At 36.1% G+C, this 21,922-nt stretch overlaps 3 protein-coding genes across 6 annotated transcripts; 1 reads left to right on the forward strand and 2 right to left on the reverse strand.

Annotated features, from left to right (window-relative positions):
- Positions 1-3,382: 3,382 nt before the first annotated feature.
- LOC136217155 (putative pentatricopeptide repeat-containing protein At1g02420) lies at positions 3,383-5,841 on the forward strand. The gene has a single exon (XM_066003741.1). It carries the CDS (start codon positions 3,470-3,472, stop codon positions 5,000-5,002), a length of 1,533 nt encoding a protein of 510 aa, XP_065859813.1. The 5' UTR covers positions 3,383-3,469; the 3' UTR covers positions 5,003-5,841.
- A 357-nt stretch (positions 5,842-6,198) lies between these two features.
- LOC136217156 (pentatricopeptide repeat-containing protein At4g32450, mitochondrial-like) lies at positions 6,199-11,722 on the reverse strand. Its single transcript, XM_066003742.1, has 2 exons — positions 9,458-11,722; positions 6,199-6,606 (listed from the first exon to the last, which is right to left on the reverse strand). Exon 1 carries the CDS (start codon positions 11,576-11,578, stop codon positions 9,476-9,478), a length of 2,103 nt encoding a protein of 700 aa, XP_065859814.1. The 5' UTR covers positions 11,579-11,722; the 3' UTR covers positions 6,199-6,606; positions 9,458-9,475.
- Positions 11,723-15,343: 3,621 nt separating this feature from the next.
- On the reverse strand, positions 15,344-18,887 carry LOC136217158 (ADP-ribosylation factor). Of its 4 annotated transcripts, XM_066003747.1 has the most exons (7): positions 18,755-18,887; positions 17,788-17,945; positions 16,802-16,872; positions 16,168-16,287; positions 15,895-16,013; positions 15,726-15,807; positions 15,344-15,639 (listed from the first exon to the last, which is right to left on the reverse strand). In XM_066003747.1, the coding sequence occupies exons 2-7, from the start codon at positions 17,933-17,935 to the stop codon at positions 15,634-15,636; spliced, it is 546 nt and encodes a 181-aa protein (XP_065859819.1). In that variant the 5' UTR covers positions 17,936-17,945; positions 18,755-18,887; the 3' UTR covers positions 15,344-15,633. The 4 variants fall into 4 exon arrangements, with proteins under 4 accessions (XP_065859819.1, XP_065859816.1, XP_065859817.1 ...); XM_066003744.1 differs by lacking the exon at positions 15,344-15,639 and having other exon boundaries at positions 15,714-15,807; XM_066003745.1 differs by lacking the exon at positions 15,344-15,639 and having other exon boundaries at positions 15,714-15,807; positions 17,788-17,948; positions 18,755-18,864.
- Positions 18,888-21,922: the final 3,035 nt, after the last annotated feature.

A 21,922-nucleotide genomic window follows, 5' to 3' on the forward strand; every position in this document is an offset into this window, starting at 1 on the left:
TTTGGTAAGAAAGGAAAGGAAAAAAACATTTAGCATAACTTTTAGTATATCTTTGGATTGTAAATTTCATTATGATAAATGAAAATAGCCAATTGCTATAAACTCATGTTCTTGTTCTGTGAAAATATTGCATAATTTTGTTAGACAAATTTTCTAAAAAATATTTCTTTCTTCAATGATGTCTCAAAATGTAAAAGCTATGAAGCAGAGATAATCTGCTCTAGTGGGAAGTGTAAGTAAATTTCCCATAATAGGAATTGACAAGCGAATCTGCATAATAGGCATTGACAAGCAGAAAAAAAAAACCCGACATAAATCTGCATAATAGGAATTGACAAGCAGAAAAAAAACCGGAATGAATCTGCAAAAAAAGAATTGACAAGAAGAACAAAAAAAAAACTAGAATGAATCTGGAATTGACAAACAGAAAAAAAACTAGCCTGTTATTTTTAGGAAAAAACTTGCACTCATGTGACCCTGTTCAAATAAGGAATCTGCAGAATAACATATAACAACAAAACCGATCTATAAAAGAAGGCATAAGCCTAAAATCAATTCCAATATGACACATTGATCACAAGCCTAAAATTAATTCCAATTGTTTCTTAAGCCTGTACATCTAAATCTAGTCCAAAATTGATCAAAATGATCACATAAACATTCATTACATACATGTCCAGAAAAAATGAGTGTACCACCACTACATTACAATCCTAATTACTACCATACCTCCTCACAACGGTGGGATTTGAGGTGGTTTGAGAACTGATTGGTTGACTTGAAGTTGTGGTTTGAGGTTGGCTTTCTCTTATTGCACTCAAGCTACCACCTCCACTTGTATGCTGACTTGCACTTCGGCTTACACCTCCGATTGTAGGCTGACTTGCACTTCTAGTTGTAGACTGACTAGTTCAAAATTGCATCTCCCTATTACCTCTTAGTTGTTGCATTTGGTTTGAGGTCATAGCCTCTTTTCCTTTCCATTTCAGTTTGGGAGGGTGGTATCCAATATCTTTTGTAACCTCTGCTGAACTTTTAACATTTCGTGCACTAGTTGAAATAACAATTCCACCGAGTGTACCAGACTACATAAACACATAAAAGAGATCTCAATATACATTTCAACTCCATAGGCTTCAATAAATGTCAAAAACATAAATGAAAACCAAATTACCTTTTGGACTGTAAAGCCTGTTCTTTCTGATATTAAAACACCATAGCTACCCATGTTTTTCTTGTTTTGATTTGCATTTTGTTTCGTGTGTAAACTGGTAGCTTTTCTTTTCTTTCCATTACTATTTTCACCCTATAAAATTCCATTTAAGATGGTAAATACGTTAAGCTATTACATACCAAGATTTCAAATATGTTAGTCATACCAGATTTTGGCTTTGTGATGCTCCAAATTGTGAGGTAGCAGGAACTGCATTTGAACTAGAAACCTAAAAAGTTTAAATTGTAAGAGTCAATAATTATTTCAACTAAATAAGCAAAAAATAAATACAAATTAATTGTCAATTACCTCTGTTCCTCCTGATTTTCTCAAACTACAACCTTTCTTGTTATGCCCCTCTTTTATACAAAAAGAACAAGTCATTGGTGTCCCTCTACGAGAATATTTTCTGCTTACTTGCAAACAGATGCCATGTACAAGTTTTCAAACATTTAGCCCTAACACTAATCTGGTCATTTGGCCTTAATGTTAGTTGAACACCTTTCTTCACAGCATATTTCGTAATTGCTTCTCTATATTGCTCCACTTTTCAAATATCATCCCTAACTCCCATAATGTCTCCTCATAGTTAGGATCATAATGGATTCTTCTATTTCTCCTTCTCCTTGGTAATTCTATCTCACCGTCAACTCCTTTTTCATCATCGGAAGCAACTGTCAGCATTAGAACTCCTTATATAATCTTCATCACCCCCAATAAACCACTGTGGTTGTTTCCTTTCTTTAACCAGTCATCAAATCCAATATCGGGACCAGCTTCCCTCAATTCTATCTCCTTTTGGCCAATACCTCTATTCCTACTAGATCTTTCCCTTATATGCCTTGAGACTGTGTTTTTAATCTCCTCTCCCTCTTCATCCTGTTCGTTGGCTTCATCGTCTTCAACTTCCTGCATTATATAGTTCATCATCTGTAGTGTTAGATTCAACTTCAGATCCAGAATTAGAGCCATCTTCATCATCTGATTATACTGGTTCATTGTGATCATCTACACCGTTATAGTCACCATCAATGCCTTCTTCATTTAGTTCTTCAACAACTATGTCTTCTATATTCAACGCATCAATAACATTTAATTCCCCAGCAATTGGTTGACCTTCTTTATTTACATTTACAACATTAGAGTATGTAGTAGATGATGTCTTAATAACCATGTTTGCAACACTTGCCGAGTCATCAGCCTTGTGGGATCCATCTATCATGTTTGCAACTGAGTCCACAAATACATCAACAATATCCCCCTTTTTCAATCCCTTCATCATATCCCATAAAGAAGCATCATCCACAATCTCAGTGAAATCTGTTTTGCCCACTTTTTTGATAGTAAAGAGGACCACATACTTGGTACTTAAACTTTTCTCTAATAATTCAAAGAAAATAAAAACACATATGTTATGAGAATCTTGCAGAATGAAGCAATGAAAATAACTTTAACATTACAATAAGGAGGTAAAGATAATACTTTAACATTATGTGAGAGATAAATATTATTTTCACTACCAAAAATAGAGGTACAAAATGCAGACAAGCTATCTGACCCCACATATTTTCAATTTCCTAAAGAATAAAATTGCCCTTACTTTTGAACATTATAGCAAAAATACTTTTGCAACTCGAATAAAATAGAGAAAATAGACTTACCAACTGTACCTCTTGTTGTCAATTTTCTATGAACACAACAACCTTCTAGTTCCTTCTCCTTATATCAGACGTTCAAAATCAGATGTTCAAAATCTAAGTTAATCTCTTTTTACTTAAATCAGGGTCACTTACTCACCATTACTGATTCCCTCATCATTTAAGAGTGATCGATTTCAGAGATTAGGGTTCAACTCCATGGATTGAGAGAATAGATAGAGAGATGATATATCGATTTTCATAAATTAGGTTTTTTACCATTGACGGATCGACTATCCCGTAGAAAACCGTGTCATGCTATTTTTCCATGTCACCGTGCGTGAAATACAAACAGTAATCATCTAATGGAATAGAGACATTTTGTGTTTAAACATTACGGATTAAGCAAGTTGAAGGACCTAATGAGACCTTCTTAAAGTTCAGGGAGCCAATATACTATTTTGGAAACTTGGAGTACCTGCTGACATATAAGGCCTTTTTTTAATAAAGGGCTGTGCCGTTATGCCAACGAGCCTGTGGTTGTGACTGCAAAATTTGATTGCTGTCGCCGGAGCGTTTGCCCGCTATCTTTTTCAGCGCCGTTTTTGTCCATTTTCTCATGAATCAAATTCGAAAGGAATCAATTATGATATCTAAGCTTCTTTCTTCTCCGTTGAGTTGTAGGTACGCTTCCAAATCCCCATTTCGGCTTCTTTCTCCACTCTTCTTCTCCACTAATCCCGCTCCCCTCAACAACGGCGTAGAGGTTATTTACCGAATAATCACTGCCTCTTCCTCTGCTCAGAACCTTAAACAATCTCTGAACTCAACTGGGGTTTTTCTCTCAAACGATTTGATCGATGGAGTCCTGAAAAGGGTAAGGTTTGGCCATGGAAACCCCTTGCTAGCGCTTGAGTTCTTCAATTTCACTGCTAACAGAAGGGGGTTTTATCATACTCCTTATTCTTTAGATACTATGCTTTATATTTTGGGTAGAAGTCGTAAATTTGATCATATTTGGGATGTTTTAATTCAAATTAAGAGGAAAGATCGGACCTTGATTTCTCCTCGCACTATGCAAGTGGTTTTAGGTAGAGTTGCTAAGCTATGCTCTGTTAGACAAACTGTTGAAACTTTTAGGAAGTTTAGGAGGTTTTTACCTGTTTTTGATACTACTTGTTTCAATGCACTGTTGAGGACTTTATGCCAAGAGAAGAGTATGAGTGATGCAAGGAATGTGTATCATACATTGAAGAAAGAGTTTAAGCCTAATTTGCAAACTTTTAATATTCTTTTATCAGGCTGGAAATCTTCAGTTGAAGCAGAATCGTTTTTCGATGAGATAAAACAGTCCGGTATCGAACCTGATGTGGTTTCATACAATTCTTTGATTGATGTGTACTGTAAGAGTAGGGAGATGGACAAGGCCTATAAGCTGGTAGAGGAGATGAGAGAAAAGGATATTTTACCAGATGTGATAACGTATACTACGATCATCGGTGGTTTGGGATTGATCGGTCAGCCTGATAAAGGTAGAAGTGTATTGAAAGAGATGAAGGAATATGGTTGCTACCCGGACGTTGCAGCGTATAATGCTGCTATTAGGAACTATTGTATAGCAAAGAGGCTTGGTGATGCTGAGAGTTTGATGGATGAGATGACACACAAGCATTTGATTCCAGATGCAACTACTTATAATTTGTTCTTTAGGGTATTTTATTGGTCGTATGACTTGCGTAGATCGTGGAATTTGTACACAAAAATGATGGAAGTTGGCTGCTTGCCTAATACACAATCTTGTATGTTTCTGATGAGGTTGTGTAGGAGGCATGAAAAGGTGGAGATGGCAGTATGGCTGTGGAATGACATGGTGGAAAAGGGTTTCGGATCTTATATTTTGGTATCGGATGTGTTGTTCGATTTGCTCTGTGATATGGGGAAACTGGTGGAAGCAGAGAAGTGTTTCTTGCAGATGATAGATAAAGGACATAAACCAAGTAATGTTTCGTTTAGGAGAATCAAAGTCCTTATGGAATTAGCAAACAAACATGATGCTTTGCAGGTTTTGATAGAAAAGATGGCTATCTTTGGAACTTCTATTCGAGTTCCTGGAAGGGAAGAGCACGAAACTGACACACGATTCATAACTTGATTCCCAGCTAATCATAGAAGAGAGCGAAACTGACACACCAATCGGAAATCGATTCCCAGTTAACCATAGAAGAGGGATTCGGGTATTCATTGCACAAAACCACTGAGTGGTCTCAGCAGGGCCTTCACCAAGAGCACAGTATTGGTTCAATCCATATTCTTTCTGTTGGAAGTGAAAAAGTTTCTTCATTGGCTGCAATTGCATATCTTGTTCTGCACTATAATTTGAAAAGGCTACGATCTTTGGTAATAAATATACATTGGGGTACGTATTGTATTACTTTAGATGTGACAGTGTCAATTAGCCCAAGTAACTCGTAAATCTGGTAGACTAGTTAGTGTTGAAAAGGGGAAACCTTTATGCTGTTATGGTATCGTTCCCTATGTGGAGTTGGATCACATTCTATTCCAGTGAATCTTATTAGAATGCCAAGACTTTGATGCTCTTGTAGTGTTACTTTCTTGTTTTTTCTCTTGAATTTATCTTATATCACGAAGCGGTGAACAGTTGGTAGACCAGCAAACTTTATGCGGAATCTGTTTGGTTTAGCTGTTATTGATCTAACAATATTGCTATGCATTAGCGAGCCAATGTTCCATTCGAAAACTCAAAGAGCAGAAACACCCAGAAGGGGGTTGCAGAGAAAAGCTTCAAAACAACTAAAACTCCAGATATAGCAAAACAGGATTTTCATTGCTTCTCAGAAAGCTAATAGAAATTATTGTGAATGTACAAGTATTGTATGCGAGTGATATAAGTGTATTCCGGTGCTTGCATATGTATTAGAGTGTAAAATTAATTTGGATAAATACTTTTGTAGAATTGCATATAATTTTGAATCCTCCTAGTGAATATATATGGTATTTCTACTTTAACATTTTTGTTATACCTTCAAATTGTTGAGTAAAAGTGGAGATTCAAAACATAATGGAATACCATTGTTCAAATCAAAAGTGCATTCAGTATTTAGCGATGTGTGATATGATCCAAATTCTTTTGGAATGATAAATTGCCATCCCACTTAATCAAATTGAAATAAATGGCTTCTGATTTAGCTTCTGGAGCTACGACTTCATTGCTTCAATTAGTTCTATTCCTGATCCCTTCCGCACATATGCATGACAAAGATGATGATAATAGAGTACTCAAATCGATTGAATTCTTTGGCCCCTTATATTTCTGATAATTAAAGAAAATGAACAAGTCCAAATAATACATGGACGGATGTAAATCACCAATAAATATTGAAGTACAACAAAAATTAACTACTATATGACGTTTTGTGAAGTTGTCAACCTAGTTGGGATCTTTGCATTCCGATCTTAGCTTGTAACCCAACTTTTACTTAAAAAAACCGCTATATGGCTTTAATGTCCTCATTTTCTACTTTGTATCACGTAGAAACTATAAGAAAATATCCAACATTAAAATCCTTGTGATTTAAGTTAGCTCCTCAAGTAATTTCCTGTTTATTTCTCTCGAAATTGTTTGTGATCAGCTGAATGAATATGCATTTACAATCTTCATATGACGACTACATAATCTCCTGGAAGAAAAAATAGAATTCAACTTCTAGCTTTATCTGCACAATTTCATTGTCTGACCTGGAAAAAAAGCAAACATGAAGGAAGCAATGTGAGCAGTGATTTCATTACTAATAAATCGGAATAACCAATTACTCAAAGTAGTAGAAACGAAGAATGATATGTTTAATTATGGTAGATTCATAGTTTTTAAAGGCGCTAGGGGTCTTGGAGCCTATACACAAGGCTCAGGTGGCGCCTGATGAACAAAACATATTTGATACTAATGTCACTATTACTGATACTCTATTAGTAGTTAAGGTACGAGTTATGATGAACTAAAAACCACACTTATAATCACACAAACAAGACAAAGCCATATAAAAAACATAATATTAAACGTCAAAAACACCAAGTTAAGTGTTGACAACAGACTAAGCTACTAAATTGCAGCAAATCTATGCTGGTTTCTTGCGTTGCTCAACTTTTTATTTAATGAGAGCAATAAAAAAAAAAAACAAAAAAAAAAAAAAAATTAAAAACATAACCATTAATTGAAAAGCAGAAAAGGTACGCCTGGGGAGAGCTTGTGAAGCCTAGGCAAGCGCACAAGGCAAGAGCCTTCTAAACAAAGCCTCGCCTAGGACTTATTAGGCACAATGAGCCTCGCCTGAGGCGTGACTTCAACTATGACTATTGGTTTGCTAGAAAACACAGTTCAAACTCCTTGTCATGTCTTACTTTTATATTTGAACTAATTCAAAATCCTACAAGACATTTATCCTTTAATTTCTTCATATGTCTGACTTTTATTTTAATCGTTTCATCAATTCCAACATTATCATGTAAAATTAGTGATTATTTTATTCCCTTATCATGTAAATCTGGAATGTATTTGTTAAAGATATTACACAAGTTTCTCAAGAGCATGTTATGCTTAGACCTCCCAGAAAAACATGCTCTTTATCAATGCTTACTTGGTCTTTCCCGAAGGCATTCTCTTGCCTTCACATTTATTTTTCTTCTATTTTGTCCAATCAGAACTCTAATTTGGCTTAGGAGCTCTAGCTGCATTCCATATCAAATCCTTCAAATCTTCACTATTGAATATGTATCTAAAGCTTGTGTTTGAATTTACATATGAAGTTTGACTATATTTAAAATTGTTGCAAGAAGTTGTAATAACATGTCTACGGCGCCTTGCTTTCAACTCAACACAGTGATTCTCACTTGGTCAGTGACTGACCAAGTGAATTTGGTCGGTCACCGTTAGGTTTGGGAGGTGTAAATCTAATCCATATGATTGTTTTAATCTCCACCATATGATTTTAACAAGCCTAGATCTAACTGTGACTGACCAAATTCACTTGGTCAGTCACTGACAAGGTGAAAACTACTGCAACTCAACAATACCATAAGCTATGGGAAAAACATCATTCAGGTCTATCTCAACGGTTGATAAAAGCTGGCCTCTATAAGCTGGCCTCTATACTCCGATACTCGGCCTTCAATCAACCATCCTGCTTTGAAAGCTGACTTGAAAGCAACTAGGTAGATACATTTCCATAAATATGTCAATTTTTCCATCTTCCATGAATAGAAATGTCAGGATTTGAACTTAAAGTTTCTACTTTGTACCTGTATATCTATGAACATTCACGTCCATTTCAATGGACAGTGATTAAAATTTGAAGATTAATGTATACGTGCAAAAAAAATTCATATTTGATTCTTTCATTTCCATCACATGCTTCAATGCTATTTCTTAACTTGTGTATGCTTCTGCTCTTTCAATTTTTAGGCCTTAATGAATGCACTTACTTTCCAATATGGACTAGCCCTAAAATTTTCTAAGTATCAAGAATCTACCCACTTGGAAATTAACTGAAAATTGGGTGTACCTTGCCACACCTATGCTCAGATGTCCCTCTTAATTTGAAGAGTAGTTTGGGGTCTTCTTTTTTTCAACCTTAGATGCAAACACCTTACATCCTTGATTCTATTTGTAAATAACCTGAACCTTATGCCTTTCATTTTATGGGAGCTAAATTTGAAATTTATTTCTTCATTCAATGATTCTTCCTACATGCTTCTTTAAACTCATATAAGAATCAGGGTAAACATCTCAATTTTAAGGATTGGGTCATCAACATCCCTTGCTGCATTGAATGAAGGGTCTCTTATCCTACCTTAATTCTTCAAGTCTCACTTGCTGTACAAATCTTTGGAGTTCTCATATTTACATTGTCTCATCTACATGAAAATTCATTTGAGGAACAAATCCATTAGGCCTAACAAATGATCCACTAATGAGAATCAACTTGAACAAGAGTTTGTTGGTGAAGACTACATTTAAGAGGCTGATGAGAAAGACTAAAGAAATGGAACGGAAAGTGCCAAGAGTAGACAGCAACAAGGGAGACCTATTGGTGGTGGATTATCATTGAGTTTTGATGGATTTGCTTCTCAAATGAATTTTCAAATAGATGATGTGGAATATAACTATGAAGAGTCAGATGATTTATACTATGTGGCAGATTCAGAAAATAGAGGTTAGACAGAATAGACTTAATTCAATGTTGCAAAGGCCTGATGACCTAACTCTTAAAATTCATAAAATAACAGGTAATTAGGATCTTCACTAGGTATCTGACAAGAAAATCTAATATTTAGATGAGATCCTACACTACCACAGATAGCTAACTAAAAGCATACATGAAACAGCGATAGTAAAATTTCATTGTAAATTAATTTCATATGAAGAAAATAAACAAGGATTTGATAATTGAGTTAAACTACAAGACTCTATGATTATGATGACTAATATCTCTCAGCTATGAACTTAAAGGACTTAAAACCAGAATTGCAGTAGTCACAAGCTTCTAAATTTTTGAACATTGAAGTAAAGCCAGAAAGATGAGAGTATAAGCACCTTTGATTTCCACCCAGTTCACCAATAATCACGACAAGAGCACACCCCATCTTTGAAATGGTGGAACCTCTTAGCGTCCCGCATGATGAGTTCTCTTCCAACAATCTTTGAAATGAACTTCAGTGCATTATGGCAATCACCACAAACACGGAGATTCTTGATTACTCGAACAGGGGAGCGAGCAGGAGTGGTAAGAAAACCATATGCAGCAGCAAGTCTCTCACTATGTGCAAGAAGAGCGTCCTCCTTACCTTCCTGATCTATGTCATGCAACACAAATCTTGTCTCTGCAATGTAACCAGCTTCTTTCATCTGTGTCCTCAAACCCCTCAGCAGGGCATAGATTCTATCATTTTCAGGATGTGATGTATCCCCCGCACGATATTCATGTACCCTGCTCCTAACTTCTAATAGATTTTGGCTTCCCAACTTTTTCTTCTCGTTCCCTTTCACCAGGTCTAAGTCTTTTACCGGAACAAGGCCTGCTTTAGATTGTTCATTCAGTTGGGAGGGATCTAAAGCCTCAACAAGCTCAGCACAACGATCTCCAAGCTCTTTGTTCCCATGAATTCTGCTGAGCATCATCAAGGTTTCCCAAATCTCTATGCTTGGTTCAATTGGCATCTTTTCAATAAACTCAAGTGCTTCATCCAAGTATCCAGTACTTCCCAACATATCCACAATACTCGTGTAATGCTCCATTGATGGGACAATTCCATAGTCTTTCATCATAGATTCAAAGTGCAACATTCCTTCATTAACATCTCCAACAATGCTACAAGCAGAGAAAACTCCAATATACAAATGTGCATTAGGTTCCAATCCAGCTTGTTTAAACTCACTGAACAAATCAATGGCATCCTCTCCTAATCCACTCTTACATAACCATGTTATCATAGTGTCCCAAGAATTAAAATCGCGCTCAGACATTTTGTTGAACATATCAAATGCAACGTCTATAGCCCCACATTTTGCGTACATCTCCAAGATCATATTACATGTGCTGATGCTCAAAGGAGATAGAGATTTCATCATGTGGTTATGAACTGCTTTTGCTTCCTCTAAAGCCTTAGCCTCTCCACAAGCTTGCATCAACTGCAGTAAAGGAGGCAAATCAATAGGAACATGCTGCTCCTCCAACAAACGCAAAACCTCAACAGCTTCCTTCATCTTCTTTTGCTTGCAGAAGTCATCAAGCTCCTCCAGAGTACCTTTGTAGGGGCTACTTCCATCAGACTGGGACAACCCTCCAACATTAGGGTTTTTTGATGCTTCGGGCACTTCCATTACATTTTGAAACCCATTCAAATTTTCCTGATATCGTCCAACATTATCATTCGGTTTACCATAGCCAGCTTTTAGGTTCTGCTGATGTTGTGCATTGCGGGAACCAAACTGATCCATCTTAATATTCCCTGTGTAATTTAAATTTGAGCCAGGCTGAAATTGATTACCGTTTTGAGTATAACTGCTATTCCAGTTTCCTTGTGATTGTGAAGGGCCTTGCAAATGATGCCCACTCTGTCTCTCTGTTATTTGTCGTGGGAGCTCGTTGCTATAATCTCGATTGCTCCGTGCATTTCCATTACATTCATAAACTCTATTGGTACTATCATGCATACTCCTTGAATTAAGATCAGAAAATTTACCACTGTTGTGTTGAAATCCTCCATTAATGTTGATATTACTGTTCCTCTCAGCTGGAATATTTTGATATACCTCTCTACTATTTTTCCAGTAATCCCCACTAGAATTCTGGTAATCACCATAATTTTGACCATAAGACCCGCCAGAATTCCCAGAATGCGCAATTCGATTATCTCCTACGACATTTCCATTTGTTTCCCTAAAACCCCAATCAGGGTTTAAGCCCTTTCCATTTGGGTTTTGCACTAAACCAATAGGGTTTTGGTTCTCAGCATAAGAAAAATTAGGGTTTCGAAAATTTTCATCAGAGTTATCTACCTGGTAGCCGACAGAGTTTTCGAAATTTGATCTTTGAGCAGCAGAGCTAAGATTTTTGGAGAAAGCGAGGGTTATGATGGCATTAGAGGAAGATCGTACCTTGGATAAAGCTGTAAGGGAATTGAGCGTAAGAAGGGAGGCTCTCTTCTTGGACATTGATTGCGAAAATACTGTGCTGCTTGGAACGATGAGAGGGGTCGCCGGATACCAGCGGTTCAGTTCAGTTGCTACATCAACCCTATTACGAGAAGAAGCCAGTATAAGTTAACTTCTTGGGCCTTTGTTCAACCACCACAAATGCAATCTAACTAAATTATTTCCCTAAATATTGGATATTTTTTTTTTTTTTTTTTAGAAACAGGAAAGGAAAACAAACAAACAAAAAACAAAGACCAATTAACTTGGAGGATTAGTTTAGGAAAGCTAACCTCAATCCTATCCTCTAAAAGAAGAGAAGAGAGAAAGATAGGGGGATCAGAAAGGGCAGTAATACCTAACATCCCCTCATGGCCAGCCACAGCCAAGCGATCCGCAACTCGGTTCTGTTCTCTGAAAATGTGAGTGAACTCTAAGAAATCAAAAGACGAGCACAGCCTTTTAATAGCTTTGATAAGGTTGCGGCTATTAAGACAAATAGCATGATTATCAGAAATCATTTTGATGGCCTCCATGTTATCAGACTCCACAGATAACCTCTTAACACCCAGGCTTTTAGCAAGCTTGATACCAGAGAGAATACCTCAAAGTTCCGCAGAAAAGGAAGAGCCCAATCCCAGATTCTGGGTGAACCCAGAAAGCCAGGCACCCCCCGCATCTCTAAGAACACATCCGGCAACAATCTTACCATTGATAAGGCAGGGCAATCTTACCTAAATATTGGATAATAATAGTAATAACTTTAACTAATTACTTCTTTCAAAAAAAAAAAAAAAAAAAAAAACTTTAACTAATTACTTTTGTGGATATATAATCACTGTTCAAAATGAATGTCGTCTAGACGATCTAAGCGTTTGAAATTGAGAATACGCCTAGTTTTATTAGATTAATACCTTCAGACGTTTTTTGGCCCCTATGCAATTTTTAAACGTCTCGATTCTGCCTAGACCGCCTCGACGCCGCCTAAGCGGCGATGAAATTGTTACTATTTCAATGATATTGTTATTGAAAGGTTGATATTTTTATATTTTTAAAAAATATATATTACAAATATACATGTTTTTTCATATTAAATAATTTTATATTATTATTTTTAAATAGTATAATGCATGTTTTAATTGAATTTATATAATAATTTGTTAATTAACAAATAAAAAATACAAAAATAAAAATTCGATAATCCTCGACTAATTCTTGATTATTTTTCGATGGACATGTTCGCCCAACTAGCAGTTAGCGTATTTTATAACATTGTATAAAACTATAAAAAAAATTGCTGAATTTTTATTTTAAGATAGTTTATTTACTAATTGGGAGAAAAAGTAGTCACGTGTAGGGATGACAACAATTACTGATTTTATAGGTAACCGACACTATCCAATTTTAATAGAATTAACTGATTCCTATATAAAAAAAAGGGTAAAGTTTAAATAAAACCCCTGTTGTTTCACTAATTTTCAGATAAAGGACTGTGGTTTACTTTTTGTCAAAACGAGAACTGAGGTTTTCAATTTTAGCAAAATAAGGACTTTTTCGATTGATAATATTAAAATCACCCTTAACAAATTCAAAAATGACATATTTTAAGAACTACTAATATTCTAAGCAACTTTAATTCTTCAACTTTTTTATTTCGAGATTATTTAGATGACCTTTGGTAAAGAGAGAGAAAGTTAATGTTTAGAGAGAGAAAGTTCCAAAAAACATGATTTTCTAAAATCGAAAATGTAGTTCCATAGAAAATATGACATTGAACAACTTTAATTCTTGAAAATTTTCATTTTCAGGTCGTTAAAGATAGTTTTAATAGCATTATTAAAAGTGCGAAACCTCAATCCTCGTTTTGACAAAAAGTAAACCACAGTTCTTTATCTGAAAATTAGTGAAACCACAAGGGTTTTATTTGAACTTTCTCCTAAAAAATAGGATTTCCAATAAAATAAATTTATCAACTCTTAAATTAAATTAAGCAATCAAAATATTAATAGTAGATTGAAAAATATATCAAACTAAATAATGTGCAATTTAAATCAATTACTATTTTCAATTTTAATCATAGGGTATCAATTTTTTATCCAATCAAAGTTATAAACAATAACTACCAATTTGTTTCCGTTTTTCGGAACTGCTTTTTTTCTTTCAATACTAAATAAAAGATAGAAAATGTTTTGTAAAATTCCGAAACAACTACTTTTTGCAAAAAAAAAACAACTAATATCTACTACCTATCAGCAACAGTAAAACAGTAAATAAGAACAACTGAAGCAAATGGCCCTAAATTAGGAATTTGTGGCTGCGGAGATAAGAGATTGAAGGAACATCAAACGTGGTGTCTGGCGGTGGAAGTTGTTTTCAAACGGAGACGTTCAGACAATTCCTCACCTTATAGGGGGTACTTCTACTCTCGAACATAGATTGAGGTGACATCATGGTACTAATGGAAGGTACGGCGTCCGGTATGGCAATCGATTCCTTGTGAATATTGGCCTTTTTGACAGTAATCTGATGATCACTTTGTTTCCTTTGCCCTTTTTTAAAACTCCATCTCTCTCATAAGTTAAAATCTTTTATGGAAGTTATGCATCCTCCCTCTCTGGAAACACCTCTTCCTTAAAGCCTCAATATTCCTAATCTTTGTGCTTGATGTAATAAAGTTGGAGAGCACCCATTGCCTGCATCTCTTCATTGATTATGTGTTTGCCTTGGATTGTTGGAGTGCTCTAAACACCGATTTGGGATTCATGTCTGTTACTGACTTCTTGGAGTGGTTTACCTTCTTGCTCGACTCCACTCGCTCCTTGGCTGTTGAAAATTGTTGTATGACTTTGTGGGCTATTTGGAGGTGCAAGATCGTCTGTATTCGGCGAAACTCTAGCTTTACTACTTTGGTTAAGCTTGTCCCTTCTGTTGCTACAGCCCCACCACTAGCAACATCCCCCTCCCCTTTTCCTAAACATGGACATTGATATAGTTACCTTCACTGATGACTCTAACATTGGTCGTGGATTTGTGTTCCGTGACAACCGTATGAATGTTTTTGGATGTGGCTCAAAACTTTTTTCTGGACTTCTTAATGCATAATATTTGTTGAAACTTTGTTTATTCACAAAGCTCTTTCCTAACCGAAGGCCCAACATACTATAATGTTTTTTTATCGAATCTGACGCCAAGCTAGTGGTGGACGATCTCAATGGGATGATTGGTTCAAAGTTTTGAGTTTGGTTTTATTATCCAATTGCCAGTCCCTTACTAACAGTGTATTGGCTTTAGCATTTATTTTGTTCCAAGACAAGCTAATCAAGTTGCTCATTGTATTGCTCGGGCATCTCGTTTATATGCTATTCCTTCCTTCTAGCTTCACGGTCCTCCTTTTGTAAGATTATTAGATGATATTTTATTCTCTTGGTTTTTAATGAAATTCTCCTTTCTTGAAAAAGGACAATATTATTGAAAATACTTTTAGTAAAAAAAAATGTCCATAAAGTAATATAATTCGTCTAAAACTATAAAACATAAATTTATTGTTCCGATTACCACCTAGGCACTAAAAAACACCCGAGAAAATTTGAACGATTTCTTAATTTCGAGCGTTAAGTATAGACAGTCGTTTTCTTAAACATTGGGCAATACAAGTAGACATTAGCCTATGTCTCGGCCTAGTTTTGGTTCGATATTCAATTTTCCAATTACTCCTACTAGTGGTATTATAAAATGGCAATTGTTAAAGGGAACGGGGAAGGGGGGAGAAAATGACTCCGAAGGCAGTAAAAGAGGAAAACAAACTGCCTCAATATCCATTACCTTACAAAAGCATCCAATAAACACATAAATGCTACTAGGATGGATGTCAAGATGAAAAATAATGCAAATTTATGAATTATTCTGAAGCTACAAAAACAAATTGCAGTGTTTGCAAGAGAAAGGAAAAACGAAGTTAAAACAGGTGCAACCGCTAAAGGTTGTAAAGAAAGAACAAAAAATCAAAACACAAGGAGCACTATCAACTATATATATTTTCGAGTACTTTGCCAATCCAAAACTCCGGGTTATGGCTTCTATGCCTGCAGTTAAGATTTAACAGAAATATATAAACTTCCAATCAAAGCAACTTAATTATGATTATACACTATTATTTTCATGTTTCTACCTTGTTTGCAATATTGTTAGAGAGCCAGTCCAGTCCCTCATACAGCCCTTCACCAGAAGTGGCACATGTGCTCTGGATGTACCTGAAGTAACAACCAACGTGCACGTGAGTGGATGAGCCAAAAAAACCAGTAGGTTAAGTGGGGGTTTCGGAATCTCATTTCTCTTACCAGTGGCGTTGGCGGAGGGAGTGAAGTCCAAGCTTATCAGTTATTTCAGCAGCATTCATTGCGTTTGGAAGATCTTGTTTGTTTGCGAATACAAGCAGAACTGCATCCCTTAACTCATCCTGCCAATAGAAGTAACATCAGACCACAGGAAAACCATATGGAATTCAAAAATCAATGAAAAGGCATGTTCCTGATCACTGACAGCTTGAAAAAAGATCCATAGATACTAACTTTTTATTTATCATAAGGAGAAATTTAGAATTTCTTTAATACCTCATTCAACATTCTGTGTAGCTCATCCCTAGCTTCAACCACACGGTCTCTGTCATTGCTATCAACCACAAAGATAAGCCCTTGTGTGTTTTGGAAGTAATGTCTCCACAATGGTCGAATCTTTAAAAATGAAAAGGTATGAACAATTTAGCACAAACTTAAACCTTTATAAATGATGTATTGATATGTTAAAAAATATACAATAACAATTTATTTGAACAAAACTACACTGAGAAGAATGCTGCACATGCTAACACTGTATATTCCTTTACTATAAATATAACCCTCAAAATGTGAGCCACTGCACAAGATTTTTATCATTTGATAGTTGATAATCAAGGAACGCAAAGTAACGCACAATGGCTGAGATACTGTAGCTTATGAATATGTTAAGTGCTGATGGAGTAAATCAAATCAGCACTTGACCGTCCATAAGCACCAACAACTACATGAAGAGAAACTTTTTAAAGCGAAGGTCAAGGTCTGAAGGCAGACATTACTTTGACTCACCTAGCACTCTATGCAATTGATGGAAAGAAGAATGTGAAAATTACAAAATCAGTAGACACAAATTCCGCCAAGGCAGGAATAAAGTAGCATTAAGATAAGCGGTTTAAGGAATAACTATACATACCTTGTCCTGACCTCCAACATCCCAAACAGTGAAGCTAATGTTCTTGTATTCCACAGTCTCCACATTAAAACCTGGTTAAAAGATTAGTCAAAGAAGGTTTCATGTAAGAAACATAACTGAACCATAATCATTAATAAACGCTAGTAGGAACAGAGCAAATTACAGTTGGTAGTGGGATGGATATTTCCGGGTACCCAACCTAACCCTAATGGGACTACCTAGATCCAATATAATAGAGTTTGGAACAGTTTGTGATATAGAAAATATACCCGAGCCGGGGTCGGATATACCCCTTGTGTACCCACCAGCTGAATCCGGATATATACACATATAATATAATTTTACTTAAATACAAATAACAATACAAAATATAAATTTTATATAATAATCTGATTCAATATTAATTATATTTTATAAAGATGCAAGTTCTTATTTTGTATGAAAATATAATGCTAATATAAATTAAATTTATAATAATTTTATTCGATTATTTAATTTTTTAGTATTAAGCGGGTATTGATAATGGGTTAGGAGCAGGATGCGAGTAGTATGTGTATACTATTCATCAGGTTTGGGTATAATATTTTTTTATCGGATTCCAGTTTGGGTAGGGTGATTGTGCAGGTACCCCTACATGTTGCCATTCTCCCCGATGGCCTAAACAAAAAAATGTTTGGAATTAAATTGACTGCTTCTAACAAAATAAAAAAAGAAAGCTCTGCACCCAAGGCTAATTCCATAAATCAACCAATTCCAACAAAATCACTATCATTGCCATCCATAAGGACAATGTAAAACTCACAACAAAGATCAATTCCCAGATCAGAAGTTAAGATGCTGCACACATTTCACCAGGAGCAATAAAAGATTCATTTTTCAAAAAACGCCATGCTGATGAAACGTCACAGAAAACATCCACCAATTAATTGCCTCCTAAGGCTGTGAAACATTCAAGATCAAAAGAGCCAACATTAAATCAATCTTACCGATAGTAGGGATGGTGGTGACAATCTCTCCGAGCTTGAGCTTATAGAGGATGGTGGTCTTACCAGCCGCATCGAGACCCACCATCAGTATACGCATCTCTTTCTTGGCAAAAAGCCTGCTGAACAACTTAGTGAAAGACAGCCCCATGTTTTCAGACCTGCTTCCAACAAATAGAAAACCAAATCATTGATAATCCCAACTCATGCTACTTCCATAACGATAAGTTTCACCACATAATGGATAAGACGCTATAAAAACTCGTATGCTTTCACTAATTAAATCATAATAAAACACAGCTTCAGAACTGCACATTATTATAATTTATAGCCATTTTGAAAGCGTCCTATGGAGCCACAGACAGAAATTTGCATAAAAAAAAGTGAATGATATCTCATCAGCAAACAATCTGCATACCAAACTTAAAAAAATAAACGCGATCATATAAAATTAAGATGTATTTACTCCATGAAAAGGAAGATAATAAAACTGTTTGTTTGCAAACTTTCAAATCATACAAACAGAAAGATTTACGAATATATTGCAATCGATCAGCGCAGAGGCGCTCACGAGATAAAACAATGCAATCTGTTAAGAATGGCAGCTTAGAACTCAAAATTGACCCATTCACTCGTAGATCAAGCGCATATTATATAGATTTCATACATATATGTACAAATCCAATACTTTCAATCACGCAAAACAAGGTGAAAAGAATCAGAGATCGACACATGTAGAATTCAAAATTGTGAATCAATGTCTACGATCAAGCCATTAGAAACCAGAATCCTGATAGAAACTTAGAGATCAGATGAAAAAACAACAAAAACAATCAACAATTGAACAAAGAGAAAGAACACCTGAATTGTAGGCACTGAGATCAGATAGAAATGAAAGGAAACAATAGGAAAGTATTAATTTAAGAAGGAAATGAGAGGATGTGAGGATGGAGAAACAGAAGAAAGTTACCTGAAAGAAGAGCCAAGAGCAAATATGAGATCTACTACCTCCTCCTCACCACCAAATGAGGAAAATTAAAAAATAAAGAGCTGTCCTTCACGGTAATATCTACACCGTATAACATAGTATATTTATAGGACTGTGTTCCCAGATTGGGCTTTTTCCTAACTATCACAAACGCTCCGTTAAAGCGTGTCACTTCGATTCAAGCTAGTTTTTGGTCCATAAGTTACGCCGTTAACGTTAAGCTTTGGAATTGGGCCTTCGGCCTGCAGCAAGATTTTTTTCAACTTGGGATCGCGATTTGTTTGGGAGCGAGGGCTCCTGTTTCCAGGTTGTGGATAGGGAATTCCCGATCCCGAGAGACACTTGTCCTTTATCAAGTAAGGACACCAAGCAGAATGATGAACATGTTTACAAACTTTAATACTTCTGGATAGCTATTGAAACTTGTCTCGTTTTATCATTATAAGATCAATAAAATTAACCATGTGATATCGTCCAAAACGAGACCCGCGATAGAAACTGCTCCCTCAACATCGTCTTTATAGTCCGATGATATTAGTCTAGTGATAGAGAAGTCAAGATCTAATTGGTTCCATTTTCTCTATTTTTCTTTCCTCCTTTATTTGATTTCACCAAACCGAAACTTCTCCCTTCAAATGATAAGCTACTAATCAAACTTTTTGCTCATCCAGAATATCGACATATTCAAAGAATCTCTCCACTTCAGACAATCAATTTAGAAACCCCTCTATATCCAATTTACCCCGAACTAAGGTAAGTTAAGCTTGAAGGCGTCATCCCGATCGAAGTTTCCAATATATCCAGTCCTAACATGTTCATTATCAAGATACGGGTTTCCCCCAAAAATATCCACATGTCTATTACCAACTACACCAACATTATCAACATTTTTCACATTTCTACCATATAGCATACCCAGCATAATCAAAATCATCGTTATCACTATCTTCATTATGAATGATAACATACAGTAAAGTCTTTATATAGGAATACTCTATATAGGAATAATCTCTATTTTGTTATAAAAAACTCTGTCCGAACTTGGTAATAACCTCTATAACCAAACTCTATTTAGTAATAACCTCTCAATTGTTATACAAATTACTCAGTCCCAAGTGTATTCCTATATAGAGGTTTTACTGTAGTTCGGTCCTAACCTCGTGAGCTCTAAGGTCCGCTTGATGTGGTTGCTGTGGTGATGTATTCCGCCTTGGTGGCGATGTGGGTTGCCTTTGGGGTTGTGGTATGGGAATCTCTTCTTGCCTTCAGTTAGGACCTCTGGCGGATTGTTGGTTCATAGCCTGCACCTCTAGCTTGAAGTTTTCAATGGAGGCTCGTATTTTCTCTTCAAAACGTCTTTGCCCTTCCATTTGAATCTGACTTTGCTCCATGATGAGCTCTTTAAGTTCTTCAAATCTCTTGTCAGTGGATTCCATTGATTCTTGCGGTAGCCTCGGTTCAACCATTGCCAAAAGAAATCTCGGGTTAGGAAAACAATTGGCTTTGATATCAACTGATGCGGATTAATAATGAGAGTGTTGATATTGATCATAAATCAACAAAAGAGGTTCTTCACTAGCTAAACTAGAAAGAGTGAATCCCAAATAGAGTTATAAAACCTTGCTCTCAATAGTATTTATGTTTGATTGATTAAAAGATGATCATCCTTACAAAGTTTGGGGTTTAAATACCTCCCCCAAAAGATAAACAAAAGACAATAAAGCCCTCACTAGGGTTACAACCCATAACTAGCTAAATAGAAGTAAAGTGAGTTAGAAAGGATAAATGGCAAAGCATTAAATAAGCCTTAATAGCAAAACAATAATTATAGAGTGGTAAAATAGTAAATATAATGAAGCAGGGTTATGGCAGGCTTGTCTCCTTAGTGAGGAAGCAATCTCACACAGCGTGTGGTCTGTCTGACACGCAGTGTAGCTGAAACTCAAGCAACTCGAACAATCACACAAGGGTTGTCTTTGATAGCCTCTCCAAACAGGTCACGGCGTGTGAGGAAAGCCACATGTCGTGTGAATTATCACAAAAGTTTCAGGAGCTTTAACAAGTCATCCACACGTCATGTTGCTGATGTTACACGTCGTGTGAGACATTCTTCCATCTTGACTTGGATTCTTGGAGGAGATGCCCGCATCATCTGCAAAAATCATTGAACACAGGATGGGTGCTTTTCCATAGGAAGGAGCATTGTTTCACCCTACCCTTAGTACCTCAAAAAATCTCATCCGTAAATATTTATCGTGGATTAAACGGACCTAAAAAGTGGTTAGCTCTTTCCAAACCCGCCAAATGATCTTCATTAGGAGCCCAAATCTTTAGGTTGGCACGCTAACTATTCATCTTGTCTAGTTCCACATTCACCAAGGTATGTAGCGTATTAGTTTGCATAAGATGGTTAGGGGTAGTACATGTAATTGACTGGATAATGTCATTCGACCTGCTAGGGAAAGGGAGTTTACTTCCATATAGCAAGCTTCGAGTGGACTAAGTCCATGAGATTCTTGAAGGATAATTTGGTTATCTAACCACTGAGTGAGGGGACACCGAGGTAATTCCCTAATGAAGACATTAATGGGATTTTGCAGGTTAGACTAAGTCAATTACAAAGGCTTCTCGATATGTTTTTGGAGCAGTACAGTCGAGACTTCTAGATGTTCAATTTATGGCCTGATGCTGAGCAGAATTTATATAAAATATCCATGAGGACTTGTAATTGTTCCTCATCACCTTCTAAGAAGAGATGAACGTCATCCGCAAAGAACAAGTGTGATATAGCCGGACATAACTTTCCAATTTTGACTAGGTAGAGTTTATTATTCATGATTGCATCTTGGATTAGGTGAGTCAGCTGTTCCCCAGCTAACACAAAAAGGTATAGGGATATGGGATCGTCTTGTCAAATACCTCTTAAAGGGTGAAAAAGTCTCTGACATAGTATCGTTCAATATAACTCATGTTAAAACTATAGAGATACAAGATTGGATTCTTTCGCAGCAGCATTGTGTTGGGAGCCCAGCCAAAGTGAGAGTCTCATGTAGAAATGCTCAATCTCTTGTAATGATTTAACAACTCTAAATCAGATGCTTATAAGTCATTTATATCCAATGGTTCTCCTTTTGCTTTATGAAGTATAGT

This window comes from Euphorbia lathyris, chromosome 2, assembly GCF_963576675.1.
Source record: "Euphorbia lathyris chromosome 2, ddEupLath1.1, whole genome shotgun sequence".
NCBI lineage: Eukaryota > Viridiplantae > Streptophyta > Magnoliopsida > Malpighiales > Euphorbiaceae > Euphorbia > Euphorbia lathyris.

Coding starts and splice junctions, on each gene's coding strand:
- LOC136217155 (XM_066003741.1), top strand. CDS start 3,470: ATGAATCAAATTCGAAAGGAATCAATTATGATATCTAAGCTTCTTTCT.
- LOC136217156 (XM_066003742.1), bottom strand. CDS start 11,578: ATGTCCAAGAAGAGAGCCTCCCTTCTTACGCTCAATTCCCTTACAGCT.
- LOC136217158 (XM_066003744.1), bottom strand. CDS start 17,935: ATGGGGCTGTCTTTCACTAAGTTGTTCAGCAGGCTTTTTGCCAAGAAA. Junction 16,014..16,167: donor TACACAGAATGTTGAATGAG/GTATTAAAGAAA, acceptor TTCTATTGGCAG/GATGAGTTAAGGGATGCAGT. Junction 15,808..15,894: donor TCCCTCCGCCAACGCCACTG/GTAAGAGAAATG, acceptor TTGTTACTTCAG/GTACATCCAGAGCACATGTG.